Here is a 15,798-nt window from a genome sequence, read left to right as displayed (position 1 = left end):
GGCCTGTCATCAAACTAAACAAAGCAACAGCAGATTTTCGTGGTACTTGTAGAATTTCTTCAGGATTTCTTAATATTATTTCCCATGTTTTGCCTTTAATTTTGTCCTCTTTCTTTTTCTGGATTAAATGAAATTTGTTATGGATGATTCATTTTATGGAATGAAAAGAATATGCCTGGCTTCTTTTCTGTATTATTGTTGTAGCTCTATTTTGCCAGGTCTCCGTTATTTTATTTCTATGTAAATTACAATGTCAGGGGAGCCATGGTATATTAATGATCTTTTCTAAATTGATCAAATGATCTATAATTTTTCTAGATTTCTGTATTTTGACACTTTGATGAACCAACTATTGCTAATAAAAAGTAAAAATTAGCATCTCAAAGGTGGCACATACTTTCTCGTTATACATTTTATGCATTCTGCGAATGCTGTGAATGATATCCAATAATTATAGGGCCAGGTATTTATGGAGATCACAAAAATCACAACATAATAGATATACAATAGATTTTCACTAATCTTTACGAATTAAGTGATTCCGATTAATAATACGTGAATGCGACAAATCGCGAAATATAATTTTAATAGCAAAATATAAACACATTCGCGAATTAGTACTATTGCGTCATTTTATAGCGAATTCATATTCTGAGGTTTTTTTTTTTCACTTGAATTTGTTATATATACAAGTAGGCTACATTACATAGTATTCCAGGTGTTCTGATTAAATTAGTGAACTCAAAAGACGGAAAATTCAACATTTCACTATAATTTGAATGTGTTAATTTGAGGGCTGAAAGTTTTTTTCGTTTTTAATGAATGTGTGTTAAATACAGTCTCAATCCAACAAATATTGTCTATTGGCCATACCGCACCTTTACCAGAATCCAACAAACCTTTAATGTTAATTATTTGGAAAGTTATATTCATACTGAGTTAATACTCCAATACCAAAACAATTGTATTTTCCAAAATTTCCCTTAATCTCAGCTAAGAATACAAATCAATCTCCAACAATCTCTGCAGACACAATATTAAAAAACACAAATGATAAAATTAATCCCCATAAATATCTGCTCCTGCCAATTATAGTTTGTTTTCTAGAACTATCATTCAAAAGATGGGTACACATGAAATAATTTAGTATGTATCCGAATCTGAAGGTATGCTTTTGGTTTCTGGATTGCCTACGAAAGGTATTTTCATATTGTGATATACTCAATCTATAAATTTATTGTACTGTTTAAATGTAGCTTATATGTTGTTAATTTTTAAACAAAATCACATAAGACAGCTATTTGTATATTGTAATAATCACTTCTAATATTATTTTTCTACCTGCAAAAATTAGTATTTAAAAGTGATGGAGCATTAAGAGGTATTTGTGATTTACACATCATCAGATTCTAAGCATATTACTTGTTAAGTGACTGGCAGTAGTCTGAACTAAGATCACTGAAGAAAAATATATGCTATATGCTTTTGTGGAATTTCCCTTGCATATAACAAAGCATGTCAAAAGTTTTTTTATTTCTAATGTAGTATTGAATTTCACTAGAAATAATTCTCAAGTAGGTCTGTAACAAACAACACAGAATCACAAAATAGGGCTCTCATTTTACGAGGAAACTTTACATCATTCTGCCACCGGCCGACTTCCTACTCTTCCGACCGCAATGTGGGAAGCCAGTTCTACAAAACATCCCAGCAGTTAGTTGCTTCTGAGAACTGTACTGGAAGGTGTGTGTGACTATTGCTTGTATATTAAGTAAACAATTGGAAAATTAAATATAGGTTGAACAGCTGTAATCTAGTTTCCTCGTAAAATGAGACCAATTTCACCATAAAGAGCAGGCTTCTGACAAAACCATTCCACAAATGAAGAGGTTACAAAACTATGCAAGGAAATGGACTGAACAAGGGAGATACAATGACTGCAATATCTGTTGATTTCGAGAGTGCTTTCGACTCTGTATAGAAGGAATTTTTTTTTCTGAAAATAAATTATGGTGTACTGAAAAACATGCTGCAAATCGATATTATAAAGTCAATCAGAGTGCATCTAGCAAAATATAAACAACTTCAAACAAAAGTGCCATAGGGTATCATTCTTAGTAGCATACCTTTCAATATTTACGAAGAATGACATCACAACAACAATTAATAAAGTAATGGGGTAAAGACGTTAATGTATGCAGATGACCTAGTTATCCAGTATACTATGGTATCAATAAAAAAACAAAACATCAAAGTACTGGCTCAAAGATTCACTACCCTCTCTTGCACCTATAAAATGCATAACCTAAGACAAAAAAAAAAAAAAAAAAAAAAAGTGAGCAGTCTCCAGATACTTCAAGAACTTCGTGTAACACTGCACTGACACACACATTCAAATACACAATCTTGATTCTAGTTTGTTGAACATTCAGACCTTGTTCATGTCCCACTGAGTGCTATGTTTTTCAATAATTGCTGTATATGAGGTTTCTATGTATATATAGATAGTAATCGTAATATCAAAAGTTCCAAGCATCCACCTTATTTTTGTTTTTTTTTTTTCTTTCTTTGAATGGTCTATATCTGCTCTTCGTTCAATATTTTAATGTGAATAACGAAATTTTATCGCGCACGCGCACACGCATGCACACACACACACACACACACACACACGCACACACTTACACAGACATACACATACACACAAAAACTCAATATTGGTGTTTAAACACTGTATCCTCTTTCTTCAGGGCATATATAAAATCAAACATCTAATGTATATAGGGCATCTTTTGTCCGTGGTTCTTCCAAAGGCCAATGTGATTTCATATCTCGCCCGACTTCCATCCACATATTTTCCAAAGCATTCAAATTTGAAGACCAAGGAGGCTAGTCTATCACATTAACCTCCTGCTGCTTTTGGAGTAACCAGTTTCAAATCCTTGCACATGTGTGAACAGGATGATTATCAGGATTGTGAAGTTCAAGCGCTACAGAGTAGTACTGCTACTTCGTATATACTTAACCATGCTCTCATACACATTCGATATCAGTGATATCAGATGTTTCTAGATACTTAGCCATGGTGTGGGAAGCAAGTCATATTATGCGCAATCACAGAAGCCTTTAAAAAAGACAAAACAAATTTAAGCGCAGCGTCTCTTGATAACTGCTGTAATAGTAACTTGAATATGTAAAGGTACGGTCACACGTCACTACTTTTGCTGCACAACTTTTGTACTGCAGCTGCAGAAGTTGCGTGTCGTGTTCACACGTAAGCCAAAAGTAGCACACTGCACGCTACTTTTCGTGCTGCGCAACCTGAGTGCAGCAAAAGTTGCAACTGGAGGTTGCGAGTCTGTTCACACACAAGGCACTACTTTTGCAGCCACAGTCATGCTGCAGGTTTCCATCTCCGTGTTGACTTCTCAATATACATTTTGTGGTTATGTTCGCATTATTAAGAAACTCAAGCGAAAGCTTACTTATCTATTATTTGCTTTTCTGTCCTAACTAGTATTCAGAAATTGGCATTATTTTTACTATAAAGCTTTTAAAAACGCTATATACTTAAATGATAACCAACAGCATATTCACGTAATCAATGTTGGCAACCCTCCTGTTTGAAACTATGCTACGGAAAATTAAAAAAAAATGAATTATATCGTCAGCAAATATGCTCAGACTGTGTTGTGCATTTAATAATTGTTACAAATAATTTATTTTCATCACATCTAACATTAAAATATATCCAAATAATAAAAGTATCATTAGCACATTTGGGTGGCAACACTGGTCGCAACCGCAGCAAAAGTTTCAACAAAACTGATATCAAAAATGCTGCGACTGCAATCCTGAGAACCCTGTTCACACGTCACTACTTTTAAGCTGCGCGCAGCATGAAAAAGTAGTGGGCAGCAGGTTCGGCAGCCGCTACTTTTCGGATTACACCATTGTTCACACGTCATAGTACGAGAGTTGTGCAGTTTATTGTACTGCAGCGCTGCAAAAATAGCGACGTGTAACCGTACCTTAATACCCTCAACACGCGGTTCAGTAGGTGACTACTTACCTCCTTTAGTATTATTATCTGTGCATTTCGAACTGGCTGCTCAAGGTCAAACAATAGACTGCATTTGCTTCGTGTGCTTACCCCAATCCTGAACCATTCTCCTCAACTAAAGTCAGCTGGGACAGCCGGAATTACCAGTGCTTCAGTTCACAGCTTTCAGTTCAATGATTCGTGTGTGGCTTGTACTTTTGTACGTTACCTTGATCTGTCAGTTCGAAATGCACAGGTAATATTAGATAAAGACTGGAAGATTTAAACTTCGTAACATTGTAAACCAAGCTTTCTCAATCTTAATGTATGCCACGGCTACCAAAATACAGTTTATCATATCCAGACGTGTATGGGGGGTACAGTTAAATATACAGTAATACTACCCTATAGTGCATGAACTTCACAACCCTGATGATTATCCTGTTGGAATTAAATGCTTCTTTGAGGATACCTCATCCACACAGAGGGAACCATGATATGTTCAAGTATTTATTCACACTAAGCATCATCCAATCAGCTCTCTACTCACCACAACACACCCAGACAATCATGTGACATCCATCCCTGGCATGATACTGATATGCGACTACTGCGCCACCACAGAGCTACGTATCTTGAAATGAATTGGGTTCCAGATGGGCAGTAGACTATTAACGATCCTGGTTTTGTAATCGAAAACGCGACCTCATCCGAAAATATTCCTTTATTTCAGTTGCAGTCAACATTTACTTCTGCAAATGCCAGGCAAAATATCATGTGATCGTCACTAATGTATTCTTTCAAAGTAGCCACTAATTCTAAGAGTATCTTGCATCTTTTAGGTGCCTTAGGGCCATGCAAGAAGATCCAGAAAAATGTAAAAATGTAAAGCTGCCCTAATTTCAGGTGTAGGTCAGAAAGGATCGCATTCTGCTCTGCAGTTACAGCTGCATTCTCTTTGCAGTAGATACATGCTACCGCCCAGACCCTGGGTGTCGACAATGCCCATTCCTGTCCAGAATAACTTCAGCCACTGTCTGCCTATAGACTCAGGGATTCCTAGTCTTTTGAGCTGCTGCAGTAGCCGAAAATCCTGTGTTGCTGACGAAAGTGAACAGTGAATGTCTGTCCTGTCCCTATGTGTATGTTCAGCCATCATGCCAGACTATAAATAAAATAACTTTCTGAGTACAGGCGGCTGTCCCAGTAAAATAACTTTGTGAGTAGACACTGTCCCACTCACTCTCTTGCATATACCAGATTGTGCGTGCACATATGTAACAAATTGTAACACACATAACAAAATGAATTTGAAAAAGTTAATGTCTATCTTATATATTTTTAGAGCTATGAAGACAAGGCATTCGACATGAACACAGCACTCAGAATTAAAGCAATTTATTAGGTTAAAATGTATTTTATATTACTGACTCCATTTAAGAACTTTTGAAAAGTTTGAGGCAGACATTATTATACTCTTGGAAACTGGTTAAGCGCAAATAGGCTTTCTTTGAATTTGAAAAAAACTGTGTATACTATTTTCACTAAACCTTTATATTATATTATTGCAAAAGAATTAAAGTTTAATGATTCTATCATATAAAAAGCTGCATCAGTTAAATTTTTAGGTTTGATTGTTGATAAACATTTAACATGGGATAAACACATTTTGGCTCTCTGTAACAAAATTGCTCCAATGTCTGGTATTTGAAAAGGCTTAAGAGATCTTTGTCTATATCTTGTCTCTTGAATATATATTATGCTTTTATTCATTCTCATTTAATGTATATGTCATTTATTTGGGGACATAATAAGAAAACTGCTTTGAGACCTTTACAAATTATTGAAAATAGAGCTTTAAGAAATTTATTGGGTTTTCATTATTTGACTCCAGTTATATATCTATATCAACTTTCTTTCGTTCTACCAGCTGAATCAATTATAAAATTAGGTGCTGCTATTTTCATGTACAAAGTTATTAATAATTTAATACATAGTATTATTATATTTCAGTTTAATAAAGATATACACACTCATTTAACAAGATAAAAAAAATATATTTTTTTTTCTCAGCATAGCTCAGTAACTTATGGAACGAAAGGAATGAAGCATTTAATAACTTTTAACCAACTTCCTTTAGAATATAGAATTTTACTAAATTGCAGGTGTTTTAAGAATTGTTTAAAAATACGTTTTTGGGAAGATTATTTATTTTTAATTCTCAGTTGATTTATTTATTTCATGGTTTCAAACTTTTTCTTCTTTCTGCCCAAAATTTTATGTTATCTTACTATTTCTTCTTATTTTGCTTTCTTTCTTTAATAAATTCTTGAGATATTGTTTGCTTCCATAGACTGTAATTTCATGACTTTTTAAATTACATTGCACAATATATGTATGTGTTCTTGTATAGCCCCTACATATGAGTTACAGTAGCATGCAAATTAATCCGAACACGACATATTTTTACATTTTCTGTCATTGTTGGCCTCACAGTTGCTCATATCGCTTTAATTGACATCTGTAGTACGTGTAATTCCATTGTTGAAGGTCTGTCGTTATTATTTTTTTTTTATAATATGTGACATTTTGCCTGTCGTTTTGTACTTATAAGCATTTCAGTTATGTTGAAGACTTAATACTGCAATCCAGTGTACATTCTGTCGTCTTCACAAATGGATACAACTCCACGAAAACGGTCTAAAATTATAACATTAGCAGAGCACTCTTCTATGACACAGAGGCAAATTGCTGCAGAATGTCACATCAGTTTGACTACTATTAATTCGATCATAAAACGATACAGGGAGACTGGATCCATCACACCCCAGAAAAAAGGAAACTGTGGTCGGAAAAGGAAGACTTCACGTGCAGATGATCGTTTAATTGTCAGGAAAAGTAAATTAAATCCTAGACTAACTGTGTCGACTTAACCTGCGAGTTAATGGCTACCACTGGGGCGAATATTCACGTCACAACAGTGCAGTGTAGGCTTTTGGAAGCTGGACGAAGGGCTCGTAAGCCTATTAAGAAGCAACTGCTAATACCTGTTATGTGCAAAAAACGCTTAATGTGGGCAAAATTACATCAACACTGGACAGTGAATGACTGAAAGAATGTACTTTTTTCCGATGAGTCTCATTTCGAGATCCACGGTCACCGTGTTTCTTACGTACGGAAAGGATCCAAAAAAGTAACAGCAGCTCATCTCCAACAAGCACCCAAATACCCCCCTAAAGTAATGTTTTGGGGTTGTTTTACATATGAAGGGCCTGGAGCATTAATACCTATCAAGGGAATGATGAATTCTGACAAATATATTCACTTATTGGAAACCAGAATCGTACCCCAGCTGCAAAAATCATTTCTGGATAGCAGAGGTGTGTTCCAACAAGACATGGCACCATGCCATATGTCTCGAAAAACTACAGAATTCTTCAACAAGAAGAATATTCAGGTACTCCCCTGGCCAGGCAACTCACCCGACATCAATCCCATTGAGAACTTGTGGTCAATTTGCAAAAGAAGAATGCAAAAAATGGATTGTTCTACAAAAGAGAAGATGATTTCTGCCCTCAATGGTGTATGATTTCGCGATGAAGAAATGAAGAATATTTGTGGGAAATTAGTGGAATCCATGTCAAATCATCTCAGAGCTGTTATTAGGAACAAGGGAGGCCACATAGATTACTGAGGTATGTCTTATATCCTTTTTTTATCCCGTTTGAGTGTTTTTGCATAAGTAATTACGTTGTTCGGATTAATTTGCACGCACTAAAAGAAAATAAAAAAAAAAATCAATATTATGATAGATTGCACGAGATGTGAACAAGCAACATACTACGAATATTCAGCTTTTCATTCTATCTTTGAGTTAAGACAACATAAGTAACTTCACCTGTATTTCATGCTCTACAATCCAATACACATTGGTGTATAAAACTGCAGTAGGTTTCCTCATGTGAACCAAGCATCATGCCAAAATAAACTTTTCCATATTTCAGCTTCAGGAGTCTGCTCTTTTTTTTTTTTTTTTTTGTCTTAGGGGTATATCACACCAGCAGTAGCCCATATTCAACATTCACAAAAACTTAAAAAAGTAGAGAACCCAAGCACTAAAGCTAAGAACAGAAACAACCAAATCGTTAGCATTAATCAACAACATGAACCTTCTAACAGAGATAGATGACGTTGTTGTTTGCTAATGTTCTGGATTTTGGATTTCTTCCATTTTCCATCTAGCATCTCAATAGTACTTCATTAGTTGGGTTGATATATCTCCTTGGATTTTGGTTAATGCTTGAAACTGTAGTAGATGTTCTCCGTTCATTATAGTATCTGATTGTTTGCAGAAAGAGATAGATGATGTAGCAACCATGAAATTACATGACAAAATGATCTGTTTACCAAATGATAATACAATTATTGGCATATATATTAAAATTTGAAATGTGGATATAGAGAAGAACAGAGCATGTGAAATGGACAGATAGAATATGAAATGAAAGTGTGCTGGAAAGAGTGGGTGAAGAAAGAATAATGCTGTAACTGATTAGGAAAAGGAAAAGAAATTGGTTGCGTCATTGGCTAAGAAGAAACTGCATAATGTAGGATGCACTGGAAGGAATGGTGAACAAGAGAAAAGTCCGGGGCAGAAGAAGATATCAGGTGACAGGTAACATTAAGGTATATGGATCGTAAGTGAAGATGATGAGGAAGGCAGAAAATAGAGAAGAATGGAGAATGCTTACAGTGAAAGAGTAACTGCAGAAGTTGTATCAGCATCACCAGTGTGCCGGAATTTTGTCCCGCAGAAGTTCTTTTACATGCCAGTAAATCTACTGACATGAACCTGTCGCATTTAAACATATTTAAATGCCATCGACCTGGGTCGGGATTGAACCCGCAACCTCGAGCACAGAAGGCCAGCGCTATATCGACTACACTACCGAGGCTGACATTTCATACTATGTTCTGGTCATGAGACATAATCATATACTTTGCTTTTCGGGATTTACTCTCAAACCTATCTCATTACTTGCTTCAAGTAAAATTGCCATGTTTTGCCTAATAGTTTGTGGATTTTCTCCTAACATATTGATGTGAACCGCATAAAAATGCAGTTGATGTAACCCATTCAATTCCAAACCCTTTCCGTTTTCGGGGACTTTCCTAGTGGCATATACTAGATTAAAGTTAAAAGGTAATGGTGATAGCACATCTCCTTGTTCTAGCCCGCAATGAACTTGGAAAGTGTTAGACAGAAACTGTCCTTACTGACTCTGCTATATGTTTCACTGAGACACATGTTAATAAATCGAACTAGTTTCTTGAGAATACCAAATTCAATAAGAATAATATATGAAACTTCTCTCTTAACCTAGTCTTATGCCTTTTTGAAATATATGAATAAGTTATGTACTGTGCACTTATACTCCTATTTTTTCTCCAGTATCTGTCGAATACAAAAAAATCTGATCAACAGTCAATCTATTACGCCTGAAAACAAATTGATGATCCCTAAGTATATCATCTACATATGGAGTTAATCTTCCCAAAAGAATATTGGACAAAATTCAGTACGACATTAATAAAAGTGACTACATTTAAAAATTCACTGCAGTAGTCAAGTACAAGATTTACAGAGCACAATGGCGGCTTTTTGAATGCACTAAAAGAAAATATACGTTTTCGAAGATATCATAGCGCATTATCACAGCAAAATGAAGGAGAAAATAATATATTTTTACTCAGGGAATATTGCTGAAATCGACGAAAGCAAATTTAGAAAATGAAAATATTATATTCATGGGATAATGTGTTATTTTGTGCGAAGGACTTTTCATTTATTTATCTTGACACTAATATATCTCCTCGTCAAACCAATCTAACCTTATCACTGACAATGTATCTAATTTACACTAATATGTCTCCTCATCAAACTCTATCTAACCTTGTCACTGACAGTGCGTCTAATTTACAGTAATGTGCACAGTAATGTTGAGAACGAGATAGAAACAAAGAAAAACCAACAAGTTTCCACACCAGTGTTCACTACACTCCCTGACTTTCCTGCGTCCAATGTTGAAAATATGCAGGACTTGAAGTGTTAACACAGGTGTTAGCAGTAGAAGTAAATATGAAAGAAGTACTTCAACAATCCAGCAGTTCACCTAAGAATAGCTCAATGATATGATATGAAACCTGCGTCTCCCAAAGCAAACATCTGAACTCTTAGAATTGATGTGAAAAGAAAAGCACGATCCAAAATCAGAAGTTAAAGTAACAGCTTATCACACAAGAGAGGAACAACTCCTACCTTATTTCAGTTAAAATTCTGGAATTGTGTATACATAAAACACCTTTGGACTTCTCCTCCAAATGGGAGTACTGGAATATTGACCAGAAGACTAGCAGGTTTTTATAGTCAGTTCCACCAGAAGTTTGCAATGTGTTTCATTGGTCACTGGTTTAGTGGTCACTCAACAAAACTTATAGAAGAAATATGAAAATACCAAAATGGTTATCATGAGCACCAATGGTTTATATATGTTGATTTAAAGATGGTGAACTTACTTGGTCAGCGATATGAATACATGAAGTAGCCCTGTTTCATCTGCTTGAGGGATGGTAGGACGAAACAAGATCATTGGAAAAGTGACATAATCACAATAACCGAAGGTCATTAGTCGACTTCATATAAAGCTGGGACCGAAAAAGCGATCTGTTAGTACCCTGAACAAAGATGGCGAATGTTTCAAATTCATTTATAGATTCTTCCCTGCATTGAGTACTGAAAAACTAAAAACAGGAATCTTTGATGGCCCTGAAATTCGTTAACTTATCAATGATTCAAATTTCACAAATTTCATGACCTATGTTGAAGCTTTTGCCTGACGCAGCTTAGTCATGGCTGTCAAGAACTTCTTGTGTAACCATAAAGCACACAACAGAAGTGTACAAGGAAAGAACGAGCTTTGTCCACTTTTCTACAAAAATAAGTTATGCACATTGTGTTGTGTAGAATTCCATGTAGTTTAATCCTACGAATGAAACACTGTGATAATGTCAATGATTTAATACTGTGACAGATTTTAGATTGGGCATACAAAGAAAGAATATGCTAAAGAGAGATTTTAAACTGCTCTCCCGAACAATTTGCTAAAATTAACAAAGTTCGTTCTTTCCCTATACCCTTCAATTATGAAAAACTGGTACAAAACATGTTCTCAGAATTTAAAAATTTTGGTGCTACTGTGAGCATAAAGGTATACTATTTCCATAGCTATTTGCACAGATTTTCAGAAAATCTTGATGATTTTAGTGAGAAACAAGAGGATGAGTTCTATTAGGATATAAAGGTGATGGAGGAAAGGTATCAAGTCTGATGGGACAAACATATGATGATAGAATACTGCTGGAGCCTTCAATGTGACTGTCCTGATGAAGCACATAAAGGAAAATTATACAAACGACCTTTCGAATGCAATCACTGTGATTATTTTTGTAAATGTACTGAAAACAATGATGATAGTTATTCCATATATTATTTTTTTTACAAGTTTAATTCAGTTTTGCATAAGTTCATATAATTTTCATATGATTTATGAATAGCTTATACCACATATTTTTTTTTCCAATGAGTTATTCATTATTTAAAAACTTAGACTCAATCTAGCAAAACTGATGCGACAAGTTTACCCTCAAATGATTTCCAATATAATAAGTTACATACCTGGGTACTGGTGTTGCTGGTGAAAGAGGTAGTGTTCTCAAGTTCCACATAACATTCTTGATTCTAGCAGCTGCCCTCTGAGCTGACTGAACTGTATTCTTCATTAACATAGCCACAGTCATTGGACCCACACCACCAGGCACTGGGGTTATGTATGAAGAAACATGCTTTGCCTCTTCAAAAGCAACATCTCCAACCAGTCGCTGACCAGACTTTTTGGTAGCATCTGTGAAAACCAAGACGGAAAATAGAGGAAAGGAAGTTTCATGAAAGTAACAACACAAATTCTTTGATTTTGATGAAAATAAATGTCAGCACCATTTACTTTCAAAGACTAGGCCAAGTACTCACTTCTGTAACAAGTGTCATACACTAACAGTGACATTTTTTGCTTTACAAGAAATATTAAATTGATTTATAACTTCGGAATATGTATGATAAGAACTTTCTTGTGTTAAATTTTAACATACCTTGTTAACATGTTTCGACCTATTTTGGGTCATCTTCAGAACTGGTCATTGTTGGTCTTGGCGCCTCTTGTTCTGTTTCCTGTGAGGGTGCGTTCGTAGTGTAGAGTCAAAGAGTGTGTGTGTTTTGAAATTGAGTTGTGTGTTGAGAATATCATTGGGGTGTGTTTTCGTGTGTCTGTATATTTCATATTGTTCTAGTGTGTTGAGTTTCTGGCTTTTTGGTTGGATGTGCAGTATTTCCATGTCTGTGTTTATGTCCCTGTAGGTGTGGTTGGCATTTGTGATGTGTTCTGCATATGTGGAGGTGTTTTGTAATTTTGTTATGGCTGTGATGTGTTCTTTGTAACGTGTTTGAAATGATCTGCCTGTCTGTCCTGTGTAGAAGTTGTTGCAGGTATTACATTTGAGTTTGTATACGCCTGTGTGGTTATATTTGTTTGTTTGTGTTGTTTGTGTGTTGAGATGTTTTTGTAGAATGTTATTTGTTCTGTATGCGATGTTGTAATTTAATTTCTTGAATGAGGTTGTAATTTTATGTGTACATACACTCTTTGACTCTACACTACAAACGCACCCTCACAGGAAACAAGAGGCACCAAGACCAACAACGACCAGTTCTGAAGATGACCCAAAATAGGTCGAAACATGTTAACAAGGTATGTTAAAATTGAACACAAGAAAGTTCTTATCATACATATTCCGAAGTGATACAGTATTAAAAGTTGTGTAATCAAGATGTATTGATTTATAAATTCTGATCATGAGACTGATAACAAAAATTTATGTTTAATGCGTTATTTTTTACAATTGGATTTAAAATTTCTTTGTTATTATTCATTGTTCAATACACTCTTCTAACACTTCTAATCACAGAATAACTTTATGGTACCTTTATTATGTTAACTTTTGCACTTTACTTACTTAATTACAAATTGCTTTTAGAGAACCGAGACGTTCATTGCCACCCTCACATAAGCCCACTACAATCCCTATCCTGAGCAAGATTAATCCAGTTCCTACTATCATATCCCACTTCCCTCAAATCCATTTTAATATTATACTCCCATCTACGTCTCAGCCTCCCCAAAGGTCTTTTTCCTCTTGGCTTCTAACTGACACACTATATGCATTTCTAGATTCGTTCATATGTGCTAAATGCCCTATTCATCTCAAACGTCTGGATTTAATGTTCCTAATTATGTCAGGTGAAGAATACAGTGCGTGCAGTTTTGCATTGTGTAACTTCTCCATTCTCCTGTAACTTCATCCATCTTAGCCCCAAATATTTTCCTACACACCTTATTCTCAAACACTATTAGCCTCTGTTCCTCTCTCAAAGTGAGAGTCCTAGTTTCACAACTAGACAGAACAACCGGTAATATAAATGGTGAAGAATGGATAGACAGACAAAAATTCTCTCCGAACCGGGATTCGAACCCGGGTTTTCAGCTCTACATGCTGACGCTTTATCCACTAAGCCACACCAGATTCAAATTCCAATGCCGGATTAAATCCTCCTCAGTTTAAGTTCTACCTCTCTGTTCCCCTTTCCTGCATGAAAATATCATATGCACTTCGATACATCATAGTAATATAAATGTTTTATAAATTCTAACTTAAAATTTTTTGAAGTAGAATGGATGATAAAACATTCTCAACTGAATAATAGCAAGCATTTCCCACATTTATTCTGCATTTAATTTCCTCTCGTGTGCCATTTATATTTGTTACTGTTGCTCCAAGATATTTGAATTTTTCCACCTCTTCAAAGGATACATTTCCAATTTTTATATTTCCATTTCATACTACGTTCTGGTCACGAGACATAATCATATATTCTGCTTTTTGAGATTTACTTTCAAACCTATCTCTTTATTCGATTCAAGTAAAATTCCCGTGTTTTCCTCAATCATTCCTGGATTTTCTCCTAACATATTGGCGTCATCTGCATACACAAGCAGCTGATGTAACTCGTTCAATTGCAAACCTCTCTGTTTTCCTGGACCTTGCTAATGGCATATTCTAGAGCAAAATTAAAAAGTAAATGTGATAGTCCATCTCCTTACTTTAGCCCACAGTGAATTGGAAAAGCATTAGACAGAAACTGGCCTATATGGACTCTGCTGTATGTTTCACTGAGACACATTAAAATTAATCGAACTAGTTTCTTGGGAATACCAAATTCAATAAGATTATAACTGTAAGAAGAAAACTGCAACATAGTGCACACTAGTGTTCTGCAATGTTCGAACATGAGAGAGGCAATAAAGATATTAAAAACTTCGTCTTATTTCATATGAAGAGCTAATCGCAAGATATGTGTTAAAATTCTTCAGTAATTAAAACATGAGTGAAGAATAGCGAATATTTTTATAACAAGGTGGAACAAACACGAGACAGGCCTCCTTCTGCAGAGTGAACACATCAGTGAATATCGAACTTCTTCATATTCTACAAACTTGAACCGAACATAGCACCTATAATGCATGATGCTAGTACACACATAAATATAAAGCCCTAATAGCTTTACCCAGATTAAAATTAATCTAGTAGGTTAACAACTAATACTGCAACTGTTCTCTGTTTTGACTGCAAAACAATGCTTGAGTCTGGTGTTCAAATTTGGAATGAAACTATTTTACAGGTTTTTTTTATTTATTTTTTTTTTATTTTTTTAGATTATTCAAATCCAGTCATAAAGTAACAAACTTTACTTAGAAATTTTATATGAAACTTATTTACACTAAGAAAACTGTTGTTGTTTCTAATGCCAGGTGTTTGACAATAAAGTAATTTGACCTCTTGCACTCCAATATTTTTCAAAGATATTTCATGGTCAGCCACTGAAGCACAGATTCTGAGGTGTTCTGAATCCATTTCTTGGTTTGAGTTGCACAATGGGCAGTTGGGGACTGATATATTCCAATTCTATGCAGGTGTTTGGCCAAACACACTGAGAAAACTACCAATGGTTTCCCCTTGTGTTAAATTTTTTTACATACCTGGAATTGCATTTATTCCACAGTCAATTACAACAGCGCCTGGCTTTATCCAGCTACTTTTTACCATTTCAGCCCGGCCAATAGCAACAACCAGGATGTCTGCTTTAGCTGCCTGTAAAAATATATATTGCTAAGTTATAACAAAACATGTGATACGAATGTGGATGCATAGATAACAAATACCTCCAGCACAGAGATGCAATGCATATAATCTATTAGTCTCTTGTAGTCATACAATTTTCAGTACTGTATACCCTATAAACTTCATTACATTATTTATGAATTAAATTGATGCCTTTATAAGACTTAAAAATAAAATTGAAACAATATTATCAGCACTAATTAGATATATTATTTCTCTTTGTATTGTTTCTTCCCTTCATGCCTATACATATAGTCACATACCAGCTAAGGAATTTAAGAGAATGCAGTTTCACACAACAGAAAATTTGCCAATATGAATATCAAACATTTTGGAAGATTACATATACATGAACACAGACATAAAATTCACAACTATCTAGTTTTAACAAAAATTATATGTACATT

At 34.9% G+C, this 15,798-nt stretch overlaps 1 protein-coding gene across 5 annotated transcripts in view; it reads right to left on the bottom strand.

The window, feature by feature from the left end:
* The window catches only part of pug (pug C-1-tetrahydrofolate synthase, cytoplasmic), a 91,354-nt gene that overhangs the window by 52,838 nt on the left and 22,718 nt on the right, over positions 1 to 15,798 (bottom strand). For all 5 annotated transcript variants that reach the window (XM_069839690.1, XM_069839693.1, XM_069839689.1 and 2 more), the window contains 2 exons: positions 15,250 to 15,361; positions 11,778 to 12,003 (listed from right to left, as the gene is read on the bottom strand). In XM_069839690.1, coding sequence (XP_069695791.1) covers positions 11,778 to 12,003; positions 15,250 to 15,361 — 338 coding nt within the window. The remainder of the gene's footprint in view (positions 1 to 11,777; positions 12,004 to 15,249; positions 15,362 to 15,798) is intronic.

Source organism: Periplaneta americana, chromosome 11, assembly GCF_040183065.1.
Source record: "Periplaneta americana isolate PAMFEO1 chromosome 11, P.americana_PAMFEO1_priV1, whole genome shotgun sequence".
Classification (NCBI taxonomy): domain Eukaryota; kingdom Metazoa; phylum Arthropoda; class Insecta; order Blattodea; family Blattidae; genus Periplaneta; species Periplaneta americana.
Note: the sequence above shows the minus strand (reverse complement) of the source record. Positions and strands in the feature narration are given on the sequence as shown.